The 23,892-nt window shown below is 32.2% G+C and overlaps 2 protein-coding genes across 3 annotated transcripts; one reads left to right on the top strand and one right to left on the bottom strand.

The window, feature by feature from the left end:
* The first annotated feature begins 1,649 nt into the window (after positions 1-1,649).
* On the top strand, positions 1,650-6,719 carry LOC106670232 (coiled-coil domain-containing protein 65). Of its 2 annotated transcripts, XM_024225211.1 has the most exons (9): positions 1,650-1,890; positions 2,491-2,638; positions 2,724-2,837; positions 2,893-3,031; positions 3,558-3,781; positions 3,847-4,044; positions 4,100-4,294; positions 4,466-4,588; positions 4,650-6,719. In XM_024225211.1, exons 2-9 carry the CDS (start codon positions 2,498-2,500, stop codon positions 4,905-4,907), a joined length of 1,392 nt encoding a protein of 463 aa, XP_024080979.1. In that variant the 5' UTR covers positions 1,650-1,890; positions 2,491-2,497; the 3' UTR covers positions 4,908-6,719. The 2 variants fall into 2 exon arrangements, with proteins under 2 accessions (XP_024080979.1, XP_014255856.1); XM_014400370.2 differs by lacking the exon at positions 1,650-1,890 and having other exon boundaries at positions 2,437-2,638.
* Positions 6,704-23,207, bottom strand: LOC106670273 (bumetanide-sensitive sodium-(potassium)-chloride cotransporter). The gene is made up of 18 exons (XM_014400456.2): positions 22,907-23,207; positions 12,955-13,210; positions 12,219-12,472; positions 12,033-12,147; positions 11,688-11,827; positions 11,439-11,633; positions 11,146-11,377; positions 9,906-10,027; positions 9,710-9,845; positions 9,432-9,643; positions 9,130-9,371; positions 8,711-8,934; positions 8,536-8,653; positions 7,739-7,848; positions 7,560-7,674; positions 7,362-7,498; positions 7,190-7,301; positions 6,704-7,135 (listed from the first exon to the last, which is right to left on the bottom strand). The coding sequence occupies exons 1-18, from the start codon at positions 23,171-23,173 to the stop codon at positions 7,000-7,002; spliced, it is 3,123 nt and encodes a 1,040-aa protein (XP_014255942.1). The 5' UTR covers positions 23,174-23,207; the 3' UTR covers positions 6,704-6,999.
* Between the last annotated feature and the right edge of the window lie 685 nt (positions 23,208-23,892).

The raw sequence follows: 23,892 nt of genomic DNA, 5'->3' as shown, positions 1-23,892 counted from the left end.
TCTCTTGTTTTATCTTTCTTTAAATAAAATAATTTAAAAAAAAGTAGCTGCAAGATATTATAATTCTCCAGAGAAACTTACTGTATTTATTATTTATTATTATATTGTAACTAAATAGGTTTGTAAATAATCATCTTATTTATGAAAAAATTCACTTTAACAATAAACACTTTTTAACATTTTATTTTATTTGTAAACCTTTCCTTGTCCATTGTTCTTCCGACCTCTCTTTAGTAAAAGAAATTGTTTGTGCAATGTTCCAAAAATTTTACAAATTGTGGCTAAAAGGCCAACAATTTAATAGGATAAGATATCAAATTTATCTAATTTTTTAGTTGAAATTTTTTGTTATGACTTTCAACAAGTGTAAACTTCAGTATATGCATACAACCATATAAACTTGTAATATTCATACAAAACAAACTAAATAGTTGAAATAAGCAAGTTTTGTTTAAATCATTATTATCCTCCAGTAGAGCAAAACTTTATTAGCACGGTTCTTAAATGAAAGAAGCAAATTAAAATAATTTTGACCTCCTTAATATTTTAAGTACTTCTATGGTGAAAATTGACATGTTTGACACCACCTCACTAACTGTAAGATTATTGTTTCTGATTAAAATAATTATGAAGTTCATAGAACAGATCTAAGACAAAAATGTTACATCACCTGGAATAACTAACTTAGACATGTAAGATTTACTGAAATTTACATGCAGAGCTGCCTTTCGAGAAAAGTTGTTTGAAAAAAGCTGTTAAAGAAGTTCGATAAAACAGTTAAATTTTATGCCTCCACTTGATGACATTTCCATTCTTGCTGGTGTTATTGTTAGATTTCTGTCAAATATGAAGTCTGGAAGGATATTCAGGAGTGTAACCTTAGTAGAGTGACCTGAATCCTTCAAAACAATGTTTTATGTAATATAACTATAAGATAAAAATGTTGAATAAATATTATTTTGTTATTAATATGGACCATGATAAAATGGAAAATATTTTTAAGAAGATGGAGAAACACCAAATTTAAAAGGTTTACGTTAGGAGATTTTTTTCACGATGAACTTTGTACTACCAAATTACAAACTTTAACACTGTATTAACTTGGCTGGATCGGCAGAGAAACTCTTGTGTATATCAAGTGCACTGTTGATATGCCCTTGGAGAACCGACTTGTAAAAGAAGGGTAATTCCCCATTAAGCATAGACTATATGAGGTTGATGTATGGCCATTTACTTTTCGGCCAAAGCCCATGTATGTCTTTGGCATGTAAAAAAAGGTTGCTTGATGTGTCGCACATTAAGGGTGCAATTCTTTGCCTCCATATAGAGTGCATGTAGGAATGCCACCTGATATGAGAATTGCACTTGAGCATGGCAACAAGTTCCCCCTGTTCTGATTCTTGGAGGAAGCGTATTGTTTTATTGCATACAGTGATAATCTTGTGTCCCCCTGTGTGTGCAGGGAGTGAATGTATTTATTAGCGTGAGTGTGTAGTGAGTAGATTGACAGTGGAATGTTGAGTACCCATTGATCCTTAATTAGGTTAGTTATGTAATAGGTTTAAAGGATGATAGAGGAATATTCAGTACTCCACTACTCTATCTGAGTGAAATGTAAATAAGAAAATGAATTTATGAGAAAGTGAGAATACGCTTGGGGGCTGAAATGACCTAGTTGTTGATTGTTCCTGGAGCACAACCTTAGTGGCTGGATGGATAAAGACTGGTTTGACCCTGTACTGCCCTCTCCCAGGCAGGAAGATTGCCGAGGTCTGTCAGTAATTTACTGTAACTTACATAAGCTGGAATTGCTAGTCGACCGCAAGAAGTTATATGTTCAACTCTCTACATATGTGCAATATGTACATACTTGCGCAGATTTGAGCATATGTAAATCAGTTATTAGAATTCATATATGATGATATGTGGTATGTTTGAGGCACATAAACAACAACCGTGCTGGGTCTGTGCCTATATCTCCATGCTTATACCCTTGACATAACAGCTTTATCATACTGAAGGTGGCATGTGCCAATATGCTCATCACCCTGCAGATCCCATGAATTTTGTTACATAACTAGCAAAAAAAAAAAAAAATTCCGATTGCAGGATAAAGTAAGTATGTATACATTTAATGTGAGTGTTTAAATCCAGACATACATAAATTTATACAGAATTTGATATTTGTTTATTATAAAAGATCAAATTTGGAAGCAATTTTAATTTGTTGTAGTTCTTGTTTGTCGTGACTATGATCTTACAATGATGACATTTAATTATGCAATTGTGACAACACTGAAATAAGTTTTATTTTTGTTTCTTGTTAGAATTAATTATAAAATAAGATTATTTGTTATAACGGTCAGTGGCTATTGAACTGACAAAATGTAATAATATTGATTTAACCCTAGAGTTTACTGGTTGCCATAGTTCGAAAGAAGTGTACGTTGAGTCTTGTTTTCAGTATCACATATTTTTTCCAATTTTCAGATAAAACATGGCACCGAAGAAAAAAGGAAAAGTAAATAAACTTGCTCGGATGTCCGAGGAAGAAAAGTTGAGATATCTTCAACACCGTGCAGCTGTCGAAGAAGAGGCAAAAAGAAGAAAAGAACACATTATTTCTTCTTACATGAAAGTCGGTTGTTTTATTACTAGACTAGACTTTACTATTTCCAAATACAATTTTTTGTTTTATGCATAATTTTTTCAAAAATATTTAGAATAAATTGAAACGTGAAGAAGCATTTACAAGGCTGAATACAGCAAAGATAAACCAGCAGTGGCGACAGACATTAAGGCAAATCAAAAATAAAGAACTACACGATGCTACTGAGGTGAATTAAATTTGTCAAACTAAATCAGTTTTAATTTTTTAATTTTCTATTTCAGACATTGAGACAAGTATTCGAGATTGCATTGAAAACTAAGAATAAGATCATTGAAAATCTTATTACAGACTTGGACAGCTCAATAAAACTTCATAACCTCGCTGTGAAAACACATTTGATAGCGATTGATAAAATTTTAGGTGAATATACGAGCTCTATTATAAATATTAAAAAGATTACTACCTGAGACAAATTTAGAAAGTTTTATTGCATAAAAGCAGCTTTGTACTTGTTTGTTTTCTTTGAGCAGATAATTTGCAATTAATAGTTAATTGAAATTTAAAAAAAGGTTTATCTCAACTGAAAACCTTAATTAATTTTAAAAAAAGGTTCAAATATATATACGAGTTGCCATGTCAATGCCTTAACTGTTGTGGCCACCAGCACTGCTACACCTGAAGTTTGAAATATATAATTAAAAATTAATAAGTATATTATATATAGTGGTCTACTGACCAAATTACTTCTTTCAATTAATTAATCTTTTGAGGTAAGGTTTTTGGTTGAAATGAAAAAGTTAGTGCCACAAACGGTAGAGCTGTCGAAGGTCGTGGGTTCGAATCCCGCTTGTGGCACTAACTTTTTAATTTCAACCAAAAACCTTACATAAAAAGATTATTTAATTAAAAGAATTAATAAATACGTTAATGTAAACTCCATCCCCAGGAATACGCATGGGAAGAATGGAGACGATTTCTTTGAACTACAGCAATTCGCACATACAAAAGATGGCTCAGGCTACTTCAGAAAGGGACAGACTTGAAAGTACTTTTGATGAAGACAAAGATAAACTACAGACGATGATACACTGGGAAGAAGTGTGCAACAACGAGAAAAATAAAAATTTGAAGAAAAAATCTCTCAATTACAAAAATGACATAATGCACCAAGTAATATATTTAAAAAAATTGTAAATAATTAATATAAGAATATTTAAAATGACTTGATATTTTAGTTGATGAGTGAAACGAGAGAATTTGAAATTCAAGGGAAACTGCAAATGAAAGACATGAAGAAAGAAGTTCAAAATGTTGTAGGCGAATACCACAAGAAATTTGCACCGTTCAAAGCCCATTACAATGAACTTCTTGAAAATGATAAAATCAGTATTAACAATTACAAAGAGAACTGCAAAATAATTGAAGATCACAAAGTAACCTGTATTATTGTAACTACTACAATAAATGTCTAATCTAATATTTTTTTAGAAAATGATAACAAAAGTTAAAAAGGAAATTGAAGCAAATGAAAAAACAAACCAGTCAGAAATCAAGAGACTTGAATTGGAGATAAAAGAAGTTAAAATGGAATATATTAATATTAAAAAAGAGTTTGGAAAGAAGGAGAACGAATTTCAAAACATGCTGAACCATTTATCCATCCACAGTAATTCAACAATAAATGTAACTAATTTATTTTATACATAAATAAATATATTAAAACCAGTTTATTTTGCTTGAATAAGATATATTTGTAAAAGTTTAAAATAAAGAAATATAAATAAATAAGTGGTAAAAATAAATTTTTACTTTATGTTATATAGAAAAATATGAAATAACAATTTATGCTTTTAGTATTTTAAGGACTTGGAAAAAGTTGTTGATTCTATAAATCATTATTTGGATCTTTGTAAAAGATATATGTATAGTCATGAACACAACGTTCCAATGGCCTCTACGGCTGTACAATGCGATGAGGTAGTGCTCAAGATTTATTATTTATCTCCTGAGGAATAAATAATTATATTTATGCTTTCAGGTGCCTCTCATTGAGTTGACACATTTCTGGAAGATATTCGGAGAATTGCAAGTCGAAGTGACGAACCTCGAAGCGTTTTATAGCAATTACCTCGAGGAGAACAATTATCTTAAGAGGCTTGTAGAGCAATATATGAATACGGTGGCCAGACCTAATACTGTCCCTAGTATGCCTCGTACGAGCCAGGAAATGCCAAAAGTCAGAGCAAAATCTAGCAGTAAATTGTATCGATCAAGTGTGACACCTACATTTACCTAATGGTTGTATTGTATAAATTTTATTGTAATATTCAGCAAATATCTTTCCTACATCATTCGATTGCTTTTTGTACTACAATTTCAATATTATAATTATTGATTAATCTTAAAAATTAAAACATTTGCTTTTTAAATATGGAAATAAAAACAATTTTTATTGATTTTTTTTCATAGTTCATACATAATATTACTAGTCTATTCATTTTTCTTATTACGTACTATATTGTATGTACTGTAATAAATTATAAATATTTCATTTTAGTTAACAACAATTTAAGCCCTTTGTAGTTCATACTCATTGTAATTGTTACTTTTCCCTTTTTCTTTTCTTTTAGGATTATAAAGTTGGTATATGCTTTTTCGTAGTTATTTCTTGTAAATATTATGTAATGAGTTTAGAAGCCTTGGAATTATTTTTGATGATCTTGTAGTTTGATCGTTGGTTTTGGCATGGTAGTAAGGATATAAGTAAGGAAAGGCAGCCCAGCAGTGAATATGACTAGAATCCACAATGCATCTGACAGTCCAAAACAGCAAGGGTAACCAGACATAACGATCTGAAAAAGCCAAACTATATTAAAAATTGTGATCACTGTTTAAATGTCATGTCAGCCCCAACTTTGTCTCGCATTCACACTCTCACTCACTCTTAAATGCATTTTTCCTATTTATATACCATTCGTACAGTTAGATTAGTAAAGTACTTGATATTCCTCCATCAATCTTTACAACTATTGTATTACTAACCTTGGATTGTTGGGGTACTCTATATTGTTTCTCTCTCAGACTACACATTCACAACAATAAATACATTTACTCCGAAGACACAAAACGGTCTGTACTGTATACAATAAAACAACCCTATTTACTCCATGAATTGAACAGGGGACAAATGCTCGCTGCCCTGCTTAATCACACTTTTTATATCATCATTTCGCTCTCTATATGGAGCCAAAGGAATGGGCATCCCTTCAATAAGTGGGGTTACATCAACCGACCTTTCTCTACATGTCAGACACATATGCAGGCTTTGGTCAAAAGTAAGTGTCCATTGGTGACCTCACACGACCTATTTTTGAGGTGAGAATGATCCCTCTGAAGCGTTAACATATTACAGGCCAAAATGTCCAGTAATCAATTTTAATTTATTGTAAATTTTGAAATCCTGATTAACTGATTGTATGTAAATCATTTTGTAAATTTAGATTTCTTAACTGTTTTTTGGAATTATATTGGCCAGTTCCCTGTCTGTTTTCACTCCTTATTTATTCCCACCTCTTATCTACTCTTCATTATAATATATATTTTTTTCTTAGGCTTAACAGTATAGTTTCTTTATTTCCTTACTAAGAAAAATAAGCAGATCTATAAAATCCTAAATATAATTTATTCTTGTTGATTACATCATTTTCTTTGCAGTCACTCGTTAAGATTTTGGATCAATAATGCATTTTTATCATGTTTTTAATGGTAAGGATTGGAATTTTGCCCTTAATTTCAACTTTAATAGTAAGTTTTTTTATATAATTTTTTTTTAATTACATAAAACCAATTTATTTTCTGGACTTTTTTGAAATTATCATAACTCACAGTGGTGCACCAACCATCTATTTTGGGTTCTTCTTTGTTTATTGTCTTGATTGAGAAGAAAGAATAACAAATAATTAAATATTTAGCCTTTTGTACAAATTTAGTTAATATGTGTGAGGAATATAAAAATACTTTTTTCTTTGTAAAACCAACAGTTTATCAATGAGCAAGCATCAGAATTAATTTGTTCTAATTCTTTTTTTAATAAAAAAAAAAAAAAAAATCAGAAAGAGGGTGTGTGTAACACATGGGGGTTGCTATTTCATGGAAATTATATTTTCCAAAGTACTTTCAATTGGGTATCAGTTTTTTATTTTTTATTTTATTTTATTTATTTATTTTTTTGTAACCTAAGATAACAATTTCAACATTTGTTAGGGATTAGTTTTATTTACAAAACTAATTTGAAATTTTTCATAAAATACTCCACATAAAACTGTGGTTGAAACATTTTGTACAATATTAAGTTTAAATAAATAACGTCGATAGATTTGAATACTGGGCTAAGAGTAGAATGTGATAACTGGCGCTTGATTCCCACGTATAAGAAGAAAAGGTGGCAAATCTTTTGTCAGAGCTTCCAACCAGGCCATGTAGATTGGCGCAGAAACGAGCCCTTTCCTCGGCATGGGCAACGACCTAAGACAAAAATCTACAGTGAGAGGCGTACTTTATCATTCTTTGACTACTTACATAACAACAAGAGTAGATTCTCTCGAATGTTTAAGGAGCAGTTCCCTTAATCTTAATTGCCTGTCAGTTTTTTCACTAAGCGTTACCAGGTCCTCGTCAGTGACTTTAAAACCTAGGAAAAACATTATACAGTTTATTTATTTAATTTAAAATAAAAAGACAGTATTGTTACCATTATCTCTTGTTCGAAAGCCTGCAATTAGGTCATGGAAAAAGCTGATAGTCTTCTTGTCAGGCTCTTCCATAATGTCATTTATCATAGTCAGGCTTTCATACGATATCCTGAATTTGGCCAAAAGCCTCGCCATACTGAAAATTAAAATTTATTTTATATATTGATCGACATTTTAATGAACGACCTTTATCATACTTGGCTTCTTCAGTTTTTAAATCATGATGACGATTGGCCAGGGCAAAAATTCTCATCTTGCAGTTTGCAAACACAGACCTTGTATGCAGAATATAAGGCAGCAATATTGTGAGACCTAAAGAAAATCGATTAAATGTTTACTTGAATTGGGTGCTACATTGGGCCACTAAATCACTTACCGCCGTCATCATACAGCCACCATACATCAACGTATCCATCCTTGTACTTTTTGTCAAAAATCCTCATATTGTCTAAGGCATTTTTTTCAAGTTTTTCCCCTCCTGGGAATCTAAAATACCAATTCATTTGATATTAAAATATGTTTTTAGTGTCTTTTCATAATGATTGAAACTTAATAAGTTTAAATAGTTAATAAATATAGTAAATATTAATTATTTATAAGTGATTGATATTACTAATAATTAATAGATTTGTTATGATTATACAACCAGAAAATTTTGTGAAATAGCAGAGTATTTAGCACAGATCAGTGAGGGGAATTTTTGATAAGAAAGACAGATTTGTTGTGGTACAATTAAAAAGAAACTTATTTTCTAGTGTTTTCTTCCTCATTGAATTTATTAATTTTGGTTGTACTTATTTCACACTATGAATCTGTAGTTTGGCTCTCTTGAAACAAACTAACTGAACTAAATTAGGGTTATAAGCAGGGAGAGGCAAATCATGGACTGAAATGGTGGCCTTATCATCCTTAATCACACCGTTAGACAGGTAGGGCCTCAGGAGGGTGTTAAGTTTAATAGCCGCTTTTCCAGAACCAAAATTTTAGTAAATTGGCAGGGGGAAACCGAGATGGCGAAAAACCAAAATGCACTGGCAGGCCAAAATGATCGGAGTCTACCAAACTACAAATAATGCTAGGACTATTTAATTATTTTGTATGTGATCTCAGAATATATAATTGAAAGGTTTTTGTTATTTGATAATATAAAATACAAAAATAAAATTGACATACTCATGAAGTATCTGCTGTTTTGCTGTAGCCTTCTTTCGTATTTTCAATATGTCAGATGGATTGCCATTGTTCATATGCTCTGTCAGCAGTGACGGTCGTTCGGTATCAGGCTTACTTCCTATCAATTAAAAATGGATTAATACTTTAAAACAGTAATCGGAGAAAAATTATTTACCTGGTATAGTCAACGAAGATTGTGATAAAACATTGCTCGCTTCCATTGCCGCTTTGTTAAGTTGGAAGCTTCCACTTGTCAAGTCCAAGTAGGAATTACTGAGATCATCCAGTGCAGACATTTGATTCGCAAGTTGATTCTCTTGTGGGCTGGTTTGCACTGAATAATCCAAACCGTCGGGAATTCTCAAAATAGCCACTGCCATTCTGTTCGCAAAAGCCTCACTAAAAACACAAAAAATAATGATATTTAAATTATACATATCTATCAATACAAATCAAATGACAATCTATTAGATAAAAATTTAAATTTTACTTAAAACTTCAGAACATTATACTATTTAAGATTTTTTTAAATTGTGTATTTTACTTTATTGAAATAATTATTAATAATATATCAAGAGAAACAGAAAAACGCACTGCATTGTGTTGAAGTACATTTCTAGATCTTCATCCTTACAGGTTTGCCAATCAGATTTGTATCCTATGAGTAGCACGTTCGGCCTCAACTTTCCAATACCAGCAATTTGCATCATGGCCTTCGCAGCATGCTCCATTTGCAAACCATCGGTCACAACAAAAAATCCTTTAATTTTTTTAACAGCCAACCAATCGTATCCAGCTTGAATTTTAGCTATGCGTGCTTTGTAGTAAAGTTTTTCCTGAAATTCCAAATACATGGTGTAAAACAAAATTACAACGTTTAGTTAGAAAATGCATACTCTGGTAATTTCCGCACAGACAAGCAATGAATTATGCTTTGTGATCAAATTCGCCAAATCGATAAGCGCAGGCCTGTTTTGCGGTGGGCCTGAAAGAACAAGGACTTGAGGCTGGTAATTCTTAACATGCTCGTTACTCGTCGCAAGCTTCTGAACGGTGAGCAGGGCTGTCTTATAGGTCTGCGCTTGTGTAGATGAACCCCAGTTTGCATCTGTAAAAAGTGCACAATGTATAAATATATTTTTAAAAAAATTGAAGTACAGTAATTTAAATATACCTGGTTTTCTGTAAACTACTATGACATAAAGGACAAAAAATACAGCAAAAGTCACAAGTGAAGTACGCCAATCAATGAGAAACATAATCAACACACACATGAAGAAACCTAAAAGCGATAGCCACATATTGTAGAACTGAAACAAAATAATTTAATTTTAAAAACTTGATACTTTTAATTTTATAGATGTTGTTACCTTAAAAGTCGGCCTCCAGCCTAAAGGTTTAATAAGTGCAGCGTGGAACGTACAGAAATTAATCAGGGCGTAAGATGCCAAATAGAAATTGGAAATGAGTGTTGCTATTATATTAAGATCGGCTGAAACAAAAATAAAATAATACAAATTGATTAGGTTGTTGAAAATAATATGAATATAATAAAAACGTATTTTTTAATTTTTAACAGAAACTGAAGGAATACATTTTCCAATATTGTTTAAAAACTGTTATTGTTAGTTAATAAATTAAATAGACAAATCAATAAAAGATTAAGCCTACTAGCAGTCAACTAATTAAAATAATAATTTTGTTGAATTGAAAATAGTATTAGTAAAAATATTTTTTTTAAATTAATCTCCTTTTTTAAATACCCTTTATGCTCTACTGTTTACTATTCTTTGAGATTGTTGCATTGTAGTTTCTATTTTCTCATTATGGGTTTAGAATAAAGTATTTGTAATAATTAATAAAGGAATAAATAATTTTGTGAATTTATTATTATAATATATTATATATATAAATTTAAAATAATATATTATATATAAATTTTTATTATTTTTATTAAGCTTTCTGTTTCTGGTTGTGTGCTGACTAAGTTAGCCGTAAACTAATATCATGTGTAGTGAATTGGACACACGAATTATCCAACTATTTATTATGCACTCTCATTTTGGCAAGTGATTGATCTCATTGATCAAGTGAGATTGATTAATTATCTTTAATATAATTTAATTTAATTGTAGTATTTAGTTAATTGAAAAATGGCAAAAAGGAGGGAAAATTCAAAAGGTGTGGTTGAGATGGGAGGTTGGTGTCCGAGTGGATCAAGGTCACGATAGCTCAAGTGGTAGAGCAGCAGCGTATCAAGCCGAAGATCATGGGTTCGAATCCCGCTCGTGCCATTGACTTTTTTATATCAACTGAAAACCTTAATTAATTGTAGTATTTAGTTTTGAGCACAAGAGCTGCTTTGCGATTTTCAAGCAAACGTGTGTCAATCTGTCTAGGATATTTGAAAAAAATTAAAAATTGTTAGAGAGAAGTTCTTTTTACAATATTTTCTTTTTAAATTGTCATGAAATGAAATTCTAAGGACTAAAACCCACATTATGAGAGTTGGATTCTCCATTGCTTAACTATGACAGTTTCTAAGTTTTCTTACATTATAGCTATTCGAAAACTGTAAATTTATAAAGTAGGAAAATTAATTTTACTCACCAATAACAACAAATGCAGAAGATATGAAGAAAGTAAGCACATATCCTCGATAAGGTTCTCCTGCTTTCCCATAGCCTTTTGAGAAGAATATCAGCCCAGGGTATATGTGATCAATGCCCAGTGCCTGTAAAAGCCTTGGTACTGAAAGTAGATTTGTAAGTGCTGTTGAAATGGTAGCAGCAAAGCAGCCTGCGTAAATAAGCCATCCCCAGACCGACATAAGTTGCATGATCTAAAATTAACACAATTTAAATAAATGTTGCTATTTAAAAACAAATAAAATATCCACATACACTGTAGTCGTTGTGTAGACCGAATTGACAGGAGTGGTCGCTAGCACAAGGAAAATTGCCCAGTGCTAAATCTGTGACATTTCCACTGGCATCCCTTAATGCAGCACCACCGGCAAAGACAACAAAAAGCGCATAGGAAAACATTGAGATGGCGAGTGAAAGTAGTGTGCCTTTTGGAATCGCTTCAGCAGGGTCCTAAAAGAAAAGAATTACTAATCACCCTCCAATGTTATAATTATTGGTACTTACTTTCAAGTCACCGGATATATTAGCTCCAGCCTGTATGCCTGTTACAGAGGGGAAAAAGATAGAGAAAACTGAGAAAAAATCTTGATTCACGTTTTCACTGAACCTGTAGTCTGAACCCCAATTGTCTTTCATAACATCAACTGAAAATGAAGCATTTAATTTAAACTTTCACAAATAGAAAGGAAAATAAAAAATTAATGTTTTTTTTTAATCTGTTGTAAATATTTGAAAGTAGAATTTATTATACATATATTATATTTGATGCAATGTCCTTAATTATGTTACATTAATTTTATAAGATATTAAGTATGCATCACCCTATACAATTTGAACAAAAAGACTTACGGCTAAATCCATGAAAGCCTTGGGCTTGAGCCTCATCTGTCCTTGGTCCAATTAGAGATCCGATCAAAAAATTAGCAATAGCTGCAAAAATGATGACGACCAAGAAGTTTTGCGCCTGAAAAATCAAATTTTGTTTTATTAGCGATGTGCTGTCATTGGAGGACTGATGCAGTCTTTTATTGTCACCTTTGTCTCCCATTCCATTCCAACGGCACAGATAATGACCATGAAGAATAGAGCGACAATACCGACTATCCTTATATCATTGACAGCGTTGTCAATTATCTTGAGTCCGTTCTCTTTCAGGAGACTGTTCAAAGAGCTGCAGAAACCGATTGTGTTCATCGAGGCAGCGACAGCATTGGCAAAAGCAAGGATGAGACCCACAGAGGCCCCGAATTCAGGACCAAGTGATCTTGAAATGATGTAATAAATACCTCCTGTAATTTTATATCACATTAATTGCACTTTTAATTTAAATCTTTCAATTTTCTAAAATTAAATTATTTAGGTGTCTAAGAAATAACCTGAACATTGTTCAGATTGAGATGTCATTCTTTAAAAATCTGAGGTCTACTAGAATTCTAATTAAATAAATTTATATTTTCATGTTTGAATGTAATATGTCATTATATGAATGCCAAGACTCTTTAAAGCAAATTTAATAGAAAAAAAAGAAACTTAATACAGCACACAATTTTCTGTTCACATGGCACTACACAACACAATAAATTGTGAAAATATTGTAATAGATTAAACACAATGTAACTTTAAAACAATAAAAATGATTAAAATAAATGCAATGGGGTTCAATTTATCATATGCAAAAGTAGCTCAACTAAAGAATGCAGATTTAAGTAGAAATGGCATGTGTATTTAAATGTTTTATTTATATGAATCAATGTAATATGAAAATGCATACCTCCTTTGACTTCTCCATTAGTGCTTATAGCAGAAAGTGACAGAGTTGTGATGATGCAGACTGTAGCGGATATCCCTATGATGACGAGTGACTGGCCTATCCCGGATTGTGAGACAACCCAGGACAACCTCAGGAAAAGCATAACACCCCATATGTTTAGTAGGCATGGTATGAGCACACCGACAATCCACCCTAACTTGACTCCGTGCCCTTCACCAATTTTGATTTCTTTCTTTTTTTTCACTGGTTCTTCTTCCTGTGAAGGATAATTTGACTTAGAAGAATATACTATATTTTTTTCTTGGTGCTGTTGGTCGGGTCTGCCATTGGATGGACCACACTGATACTCTCAATTGATCAAAGTCGACAAATTATTATAAATTATTAAAGCAATTTAATGGGCGAGAGATTTGACCCAAAAATTAAAAAAAAATATGTGTGATTTTTTCACTGTGTGGAGATAAACGTGTACTTTGGTTGTTAAACTGTTGAAATAAAGCAGATGAAAAGATATTTCAGGGGGAAAATAGATTTTATTTCACTAGCTTCAATGCTGCCTGCAGGGCCTGTATGCTTACCTCTCCCTGCTATACCTTGATGCACTGAAGATGGCGATGTGCCAAAACCAGTGAGGATAGGCATACCAAAATGATCAGAAATGACCATATTTCGGAACAATAGTTTATAAGCAGAGTCGAGGAGTTGTATATTGACAAAATATTATAAAATCAAAATAAAAAAATACTTATTATAATACAAAAAATTATATATATATATATATAAAATTATAGGGCAGTTATTATTATTGTACAGTATTTAAACATGGATTTATTAAAGACATATTGTCTTTTTATAATATTATAAAATGTGGTTTTTCTTAAAAATCATTTAAATGCGGTTTTTTATAAAAGATTTTTGTTTTATTTTTACGAAATAAAATCTTGAACGTTCGGGAATTTATACCCATCGTCAGTCAGCAACTACATATTATCTTTTTTATTTGTAAAAAATATTTTTAAAAAATTAAAAAATCACATGTAAATGTTTTTTTTAAAAGAAAAATAACATTTTATTACTATTGTATGTGGCAAGCACGTTCACTTTCCTGGTCTCCTTGCAGATAACGACAGGATAAAAAGAAGCAGCTTTTTTTCACGTGATATAAGCGCTCCATTGTATTTCTTATTGTCACTAAATATTCAGTTAATAAGCTTTTAATTTTAGTTTTAGTCGAGTGTGACGCTCAAGACGTTCTCAATGTCATTCATTTTGAGGAAGAGCTCGCGTTCGCGCCAGATCCATTTTTCGAACTGTTTCTGATAAATTTCTTGCTTGTTTGTCTTAAATGAATTTCGGAAATTAGTCTTTATTGTTATTTTATTTCTATAATAAAAGTCAAGATGAAAGCATCGTTTCGATTTCAGGGATGAAGGACCATACTGAAATCCGGTCACGACTGGAGCCATCCGGATATTTCAGGAGATAAACCAAAACCAGATTTGTCTCTTTTATTTGTACGCTGACTAATCCCGCCGATTCATTTACATTCCGTGGGCACAAGCTTATACATATTACATAATTTGGCCCGTTGTAATTCTTTCCAATCGTAAATGGTCATTTTATCAGTCGGCAAAGTTTTGGACTTATTGAGGCTTTTGTTATTCCTTTTCTTTTCAAAATTGTACAAACACCCTTGGTGTCACGCCAGCTTCCTTTTGTCTCACGGTTCTTGTTAATAAATAACGATTTATTTTCCATTCTTAACTACGCGATCTTTAAAATTGAGACTTAACGTCCTCATCTGACAGACAACAGCTGTTTTGCTAATTTTCTGCAGTTTAGGATCGGACGACTTTTTCATGGTAAATCATAAATGGCCATAAAAGGAAAACGTGCTAATCGACCCGTTCTTAATCTATTTCAAGGTTTGCGAATTTAAATCCTTATTGGCTTGGAACTGAGTCCTTTAAACATTGGCATAATTCCATAAAAACCTATCTATACCACAGGAGTCATACGAATATGAGAGAACCAGTCTGGTTGCTGACTTGACCAAGGTACAAACGGCAGTTTATCAGTAATTTTCTCTCTCTCATGAACAAATCCGTTTGAACGATGAATAAAAACGAGGAAAAAAACAGTTTGGCATCAACAAACAGTGTTAATCAGGATCTAAATTTCATCCAGATGAACTTGTAGTTTTGCCGTTTCCGATGGTCTCGGTCAGCCTATCCTCGCTGCTTTCGGCATTTCGCCTTCATCAGTAATAGGTTCTAATTTAAAACGTCTGAAACATGACAGCAAAGCAGCGAGGATAGGCAAACCAAAAAACAGGTTCATCACCCCCGCAAAAATCAAGAACAAACACAATTTAAGTACATGTGTATAAGTTGACATCATATTTGACGGATAAGTACAGTAGACTCTCATTATCCGCGGAGGGATTCGTACCATCACCGCTGATAGTAGGAAACACCTCGGAGCATTTTCTTCTATCTGCATATCAAACTTATATACACATATTTCAAGTTTTGTTTTGCACCTATGCACGATTTATTAGGTGCCTAAAAAAGATAAAATGAATAAAAGGAAATATAATGTAAATTTAAGATAAAAAAACTGGGTTAACGAGGACCTAGTATACAATCACCAAGGCAACAATCAGGATATAACATTCCTCTATGCAATTTACGTTGCTTGCAAGTTCAAATTCATTAAGATAATTATAAATTATGTTACCATACAATAAAATTAATTTTTTAACAAAATTTAACAATTGGCTACATATATGATAATTTGAAGCAATTGGTCCCAAACTTCTGCCAAAAATAAGCATATGCGAATCTGGGAGGAACGACCAAACTCAAACAAGAAAGCGTACAATTTCTTTATATTTCAGGTGGATCTTGTAAAAACTTTAACGACAGCTATCCTTTGTATATTTTATATTATTTATTGTTTGCCATTATTTTATCATATTATTTCTTGAATGACGAGCACTGAAGATGCTGAAATACATCTGACAGACCAAAATAATACGAAACGACCAAACTACAGGTTCACACCACAGACTCCAAGAGGAAATCCCAACAATAAATATCATTAATTTCACTTTAACATAATCATCTTGTTCTTTTCTTATTAATAACAAATAAAATTGGTGCTTGTCATTTGGTCGTTTTCGAACAATTGCATTTAGCAATTCGGCATCTTTACCGCTTGACAAGGATATAAGCAGGGAAAGGCAGCTTCATTGGCGGCACTGACGAGCAGATCAAAATATGTAATCGGAAGCGATTAAACTGTATGAATTAGCTTTGATCCGGTATATGTCAACTCTTCAAAAAGATCATATCATAAATCAGTCCAATAACACTGCCATTTTCTTTTTTTGAAAAAGATAGTTCTACTCACAGAAGTTTTAGGCAGCTATCCGGATTTCGAGTATTAAATACTCTCTCATCATCAGGTGAGAAACAAACAAGATTCTGAACGTGAATTGTAGAAATGTATGAAATTTATTGAAGGATTAAAATAATCGGAAGCGACCAAATTGCAGGTTCATCACACCGTAATCCTATAGGAATTTCCGTAATCAATAGGAAATTTTACAATATGCATTGATTATAATGTAACCCAACAATCTTGTCCTTTTGTTTTATATTTACATTGGCTGTTTTTAATACATTTTTAAACCATTTGGACTGGTTTGAACTTTTCTTTTGGCAGGAAATCTCGCAATGTCCTAATTGTAGATGATCGTTTCTGGTTTGGTATACCTATTCTAGCTGTTTTGGTCTGACAAACGCTTTTTATCGAGGATATAAGCAGAGAAGCAGGTGACCAAGACCCACGTCTGAAAATGGCGAGACACCGAAACGCGTCTGACAAACCAAAATGAAAACGACCAAACTACAGGTCATCACCCCGCTCTCCTAAAGATCAAATCTCACGATTCTTTTATTTGAAAGCGAGCTACTTAAAAAAATTTCCATGGACATTAAAAGAAAAATTAATGTTTGGCATCCATATGGATGGCAGTACAGACAATAACATATAGAATGATTAAAAATGAAATTGGGTACTTAATCATCCTTTCATTTTAATGAGACGTGGCTGAACTACTAAAAAGGGTTTATTATTGATTATCGTATTTAAGCCCGGACTTTTATTGCAATTAAAATTTAAACAAATTAATAATTTAAAATGCATACATTTAATTAAATCGTATAAATACACTTTTTAATTGATCTTACTCCTTGCGTTGTTTTCGTCCCTCAATGCGTTATAAAAGTAATTTGATTAATTCCGGCACAAAGAATTTTAATTGTAGGACAATTAAATTTTATAATTATATTAAATTTATAATTTTAAATAAACTACACATACGTTCCATCTGATCTTTTGTTTTCATTTAATCCGATAAGGATGATTCAATTGTAGGTCAAATAAGTCAAATTATAGTTGCAATTATTCTTAAAATTAAAGAATTATTCTGATAATAATATAATATTATATATACATTCAACATGACAATTTAAAATACCCAGAACACCGAAAAAAATCACAAAATTTTTATTGTTAAGTTACTTCAGCTTGGGATATCATTCACCTCCAGTCGGTAAAACTATCACAGAGCTATGGATATTAAATAATTTAAGTTTTTATAAGTCAGACAAACAGGCTAGAAGACGTTATTTGTCGCTAGGGTATTTGTTTTGAAAACAAATTTCATTACCAATATATCGCTCGAATTGGCTACAATAAAAATCATTCCTGTGTAAAGAAAAATTCGCAAACGTAAATTTTTGAAAGAATTGTACGTCGCCCATGGAGTCTCTCATGTGAGATTTTATAAGGTAATGAAGGTGTAGCGAATTTTAAAGTGAAAGTAAAATTTCCTGTGTTTAAAATTAGAATGAGTGCAAACAGTAAAATAATACATTGCAAAATATTTACACAGAACGTTCAAACTACCCAATAATTTTTTTCTTTGTAAACTTTAAAAAAATTTTAATTATTAATACGTCTAACTTTAAACTTGGACTAATTAAAAATTTAGGCATATGATTCCATTTACTTTATTTAATACGTTTATTGATTTATAAATAATCTGAATTTTTTAGTCAAAATCTAGACATTTTTCTTCATGTTTATTCGACTTAGCTTATGTGTGAGTCTGTGCGATTTCCTCGTAAGTTTGTCCTGTTGTCCAGTGTTGTCATTTACTGCTTATTGTTCGGATAAGTTTGTTTTCGACTGTGTTCCTGATTTTTCTCTAATGGTACGTCCATATATTTGATTATTCTGTCGTATTCTGTTGACCTGATCATCCCTAAACTATTCTTCGTATTAACATTTGATTTTTATTGCCAGGATGTTCAATCAAATCCTCGAGTCACTCGGTCCTGTCTAGACTAAGTAAAATTCAAAAATTATTCCACATGAAAGTTCCGAATTTTTTTAAACTTATTGGCATATAAATTTATAACATTTTTGTACCAAAACGAACAATTAATTGTTTATTTTTCTTATTCTCTTTGCTGTGTAAAGACAAGTCAATATTTCCCGTGCTTGCAGTTGATTTAATTAAATAATATAATATTTCAAAGTCTGTGGTAGTTTTGAACACACTTCAGATACTCAGATTAGCAAAGGTAATTTTTTTGCTCTAGCTTTTAACTTTATTCCAAGTTTGAATGAAAATTCATTTCTTTGGGTAAAGAGTTTTGTTAGATAAATTGATTTATCGTGAGATTTCCTAGAGGTATGCTAGGCGATATCCCTTTCCTATCTTTTGGTCTAAACAGTGACCTTTCATCTTTAAATTTAAATTTGTCAGATTTTCCTTCAGGTCGGCGGATAGATTAATCCATTTGGTCAGTGCGAAGCGTAAAGGTTATAAGCAGGGAGAGGCAGCCGCTCAGACCCAGCGTTGGTACGCAGACCAAAATGATCAGAACTGAACAAACAACATACAGTATTGCTTAAAACTAACTTATCGTTTAAAACTCAACTAGTAAAAAGTTAATTTGTCTATTTTATATATCACTTAGGAGTTCAATCCTAGTAGATTATTCAGATAGGATGAAAGATGTTTTGGAATTACGGAAAAAAACACAAATTACGAATTATGTGTGTAAAAACGGAGACAGTTTTGCAGTAAATAACACAACACGAAAATGTAACATACGATAACTGTCAATGACATCACTTTCAAAGATAAGTACCGTTAACATGCGGAAATTTCTTTTCCCTTTTGTTTTAAATTGTAGATTAGTTTAGAATTTTGCATGAACATAAACGTAGCAAGTATGGAGTTGTAACATTCGTTTAAATTTAATATTAATAAGAACCTTTTTTTAGGTAACAACTTATATTTAGCAAGCTTACAATAGTAAATAATAAAGTTTACTCTTTAAGGACATAATTATATTAATAGTTTAGTAAACTATTTTTGTCTTCTAAAGTTTGTTTTCTTGTTTAATAAACTTAAATTCACAAAGTGGCACCTTACAATTGCACCTTTAAAATGATATAAGATTTTAAATTGATAAATCAAGTTTTATTATTTTATCTACTTTTTTAAAGGTTGCACGTTAATTTGCACGGTTTTTGTATATTTTTTTTCGAATAGTGTACTGCTAGTGTAGTGAAAGTGAATAATTTATGTGATTTTTTTGTGAAAATTGCGAGTTCTCTTTGTGGTCTGTTACGAACCTGAAATTTGGCCTGTTATGCGTTTCGGCTGCCTTCAGCGCTTGTCATCAAGGATATAAGCAGGGTGAGGCGGACACACTGAAGATGGCGAAATGCCGAAACGCGTCTGACACCAATATAGTAGGTATAGGCGGACCTGGACGACCGTAATGAGTAAAAATTCTAATGTATAGTTAAATTTTTTTATACTCTCATCGATTCGTTTTGAACTGTGTATAGAATGTATTGAACCGAAAATAATAAAGATATTAATACGTAGGTTTTTCAAAAGGAAAAATTAATAGTGGCGTTATATTTGTATGCTCTGTTTGGGCACATCTTTTGTGGCATAGTCATGATAGAACGTATATATTATTTTTATAAATTATCATATTTTATTTTTATTCTTTAATAATTATAAAAAACCTACGCAATAATCATTGATTCATAATGTAAAACAAAAAAGAAAAGGAAAAATAAAGATATATATAAACGAAAACCTATTGCTAGTTCGTGTTTCAATTATAAAACGATAGAAGTGATTCTTTAATTCAACAGATACATTTTAATGCAATTATTACAATTTATGTTCGGACCACTCGATTATTTTGAAATACAAACATGCAAGAGAAAAACCACTATGCTGAATGTCAAAAACCGAAAAAATTGGCTCAAGGCGCGCGTTCTCGCAGACCCGTTCATGGACGAACATGCTTAATTATTTATCCATACATGAAAAAAATTAATTACATTTTTTAATTATAGATGTTATTAATTAGCTTGTTGCTTGTTACACTGGATTCTTTGCACCCGTAAACATTTGGTTATGAATAATGAAATAACGCGTTTGTAAATTTTTATTCTATGTACTGTTTTTATATAAATGAAAGGTCAAAACGCTTTGTCTACGATTGAAATTTTATCGGTCTGGAAATTCATTCTGAGGAAGACATGATTAATTAGATCTCGGGTAGTTCCTAGATATCATCTCCAGTTCAAACGTAGGTTGAAAGTAAAACAAAAGAACTAGAGAAGTGAACGTCAAGTAGGTTAAGTTAAGATTAAGTTTTGCCTAAAAAAAAAACTCAAAAATAACACGTTGATTTAAACTTAAAGTACGTTTCAATCAATTCGATCACATAGTTTAAAACTTTGTAATTATTTCAAAGGGGTCTTCGGGGTGATGAACGTATCCGATCATTCTGGTATGCCATATGATAATTCTCCCTGCTATAAACCTTCATGACACTCAATGAAGACGGCGAAAAGCCGAAATACGCCAGGCAGTTCAAAACAGCGAGGTTGGACCAAAATAATCGGAAACCAAACTACTGATTTGTACTAGTGATCACTACTGTAATGCTCTTTGTAAAAACTTGTCTCAGGTGTAAATCGAGCCTCAAATAATTGCGCTTGTTTAAAAAAAAAAATATAAAAAGATAGTTGGCACTTTGTTAAATCGGTAATTTAAGTTCAAGAGAAATTGAACAAAACTGAATTTCAAAACGCTAAATAAGTTTTTTCATGACTGTATTATTTATTTGTTTGTCGAGGGTCAAACGTTGTAAAGTGTAAAGCTATATGCATATATATGAACTTATAATCCTTATCTTTGAACAATTAAATCGAACAAATGTACGACCTATTTAGCTATTTTTGAAGTACTTTCACATCAGTTTATCGAATTGCGTTTTGCCTTGAGGTAAATTGAAGTTATCTCCGATATAATTAACATCATCCTTCAATATTATAATTTTACATTAAAGAAACAAAACGTGAAAAAGGCAAATTGAAAGTCTCAGATCCTTCGACGAACTTTAGAGGAATAAACTTCATCAGGATTTTTAAACTATCATTAATATTTAAAAGATCGTAACAGGTTCTAAGAACATTTATTTTCAATATTGGAACTTATGATTTCAAGTAGAAAATAATTAAAAATTGAATTTATAATGAACGAGATGATACACGTGTCCATTCTATATCAAAAATATCAACGAAGGGATTGAGTGTTTGCTGTCAAATATTATCTTTGATTTTTAATATAAAATTAAAAAAATGGCAAATTGATACAGTTTGAAACGATGTTCACTTGAGTTCACTCGATGTTTTATCTTCCTGTCGTCAAATTTAGACTTTAGATTAAATCTGTATAAAGATTCATGGTGTACCAATTGCATCACCTCGCTCGTACTGGGCTTTGTTCATTTTTCATATATTTTAATCAAAAATTTAGATTGGGTTTTAACTTTAGTGTAATTTTTAATAATTAAGACTTTTAAAGAATAAGAAATAATTCAAGTTGAACACTCAATAAAGAAAAAACACTGCCCAGCCATGTATTCAGTATTTTATGTATTAAGCGATATATCGTAAATTTATGCAAGTCTGTTAATTATCAGCACTACAAATCGTCAGAGGTAAACGATGTGTTATTTGCACCGATCTGTTTACAGAACAATACTGTTGGGAAAATATTTGAAATACTTGTCAATATTGTAAATTGATTTTAAATAAACGTTTTTAACAAACAGTTCAATTAGATTGACTAGACGTTTATTTCTAAGCTTCCTTTAACCCAAAGATTGTCAGAACAAGAAGAAAGCGCAAATAAGCGATTTGGTCGAACCAATTTTGAAAAATTGCGTTTTTTTAAAATACGAAACGTCAACTTGTAATCAATAGTAAATAGTTTTTCATTGTGCGTTTAGAAATTGAATGAACATATTCGTTCTTTTGGGTAATCTTCATTGACTCAATGAAGTAGAATATGATAGAAAAAATAGGGTTTTTTGGTAAAAACTATGAATAAACTAAAAACAATACTAAAAATATGAACAATGATTATATTTTTAAAATAGTTTAGAGGTAATTAAATAAAACTACCAAGACCTAAAGAAACACCAAGCAGTTGCGATTTAGATTTTGATGGAAACTAATACAGAGTACAAAGTAAAGGTTTTACTGTCAAAAATTTAAAAAGCTTCAAGATGCAGGCGAGAAAAAAAATCTTCCAGCTTCATATTTAACAAAGTTTGATCATTTCCGAATAGAATTGACACAAGTATGATTGAAAATGACCAAAATACTTGTTAATCACATACCTCAAGAGAAAATTTCACAATACCATGATTTTTTATATATCTTCCTAGTTATTTAAGGAAATAAAGTGTCCTGCCGGAATCTCATCCTTGATCTTAAGGTCCTTAATTAGCCGTACATGATAGTAGTAGCATTTTTTTGTAATAATTACCGTTTTGATGAATGTCGGTTCTCCGTGAAGTTCTCCGAGGGATGGCCTTTTGTTGCACCCTTTGATGTTGCTGTACGAGTCGAGACGTGGTAGCGCTTCGAGGGTGAGGGTGCAAAAAGAGTTCCTCTCCCTTGTCGGCCCTTTTCCCTTCACCCCTTCGTCCCCTTCATTCGCCCGATATTCGCCGTCAAGAGTGAGGCCCGGGTTTTCGTAGCCGCCCCCGGGGCTCCTGCTGACACCTTTGCTCACGTCGAACCGGCCGCTCATCTCCAGTCCAACTGACTTTCTTCCACGCGGCGATACCTGTTATCACCTTGTTGGGAGAGGGAGTGTCCCCTCCTCGCCGTCACGGTCCCGGTCAAATTGTATAAAAATGATTATTTTATTGAAAAGTAATACCAAATAATAATCCAAAAAATACTCTAGGGAGGGAGAGAGAGAGAGAGAGAGAGAGAGTGAGAGAGAGTGAGAGAGAGTGAGAGAGAGTGAGTGAGAGAGAGAGAGAGATAGGTAGATAGATAGATAAATAGGTACAGATAGAGATAGATAGATAGATAGAGCGAGCGAGCGAACGAAAACGAGAGAGAGAGAGAGAGAGAGAGAGAGAGAGAGAGAGAGAGAGAGAGATAGAGCGAGCGAGCGAACGAAAACGAGAGAGAGAGAGAGAGAGAGAGAGAGAGAGAGAGAGAGAGAGAGAGAGAGAGAGAGAGAGAGAGAGAGAGAGAGAGAGAGAGAGAGAGAGAGAGAGAGAGAGAGAGAGAGAGAGAGAGAGAGAGAGAGAGAGAGAGAGAGAGAGAGAGAGAGAGAGAGAGAGAGAGAGAGAGAGAGAGAGAGAGAGAGAGAGAGAGAGAGAGAGAGAGAGAGAGAGAGAGAGAGAGAGAGAGAGAGAGAGAGAGAGAGAGAGAGAGAGAGAGAGAGAGAGAGAGAGAGAGAGAGAGAGAGAGAGAGAGAGAGAGAGAGAGAGAGAGAGAGAGAGAGAGAGAGAG

This window comes from Cimex lectularius, unplaced genomic scaffold, assembly GCF_000648675.2.
Source record: "Cimex lectularius strain Harlan isolate CLEC.00 unplaced genomic scaffold, Clec_2.1 scaffold94, whole genome shotgun sequence".
NCBI lineage: Eukaryota > Metazoa > Arthropoda > Insecta > Hemiptera > Cimicidae > Cimex > Cimex lectularius.
Note: the sequence above shows the minus strand (reverse complement) of the source record. Positions and strands in the feature narration are given on the sequence as shown.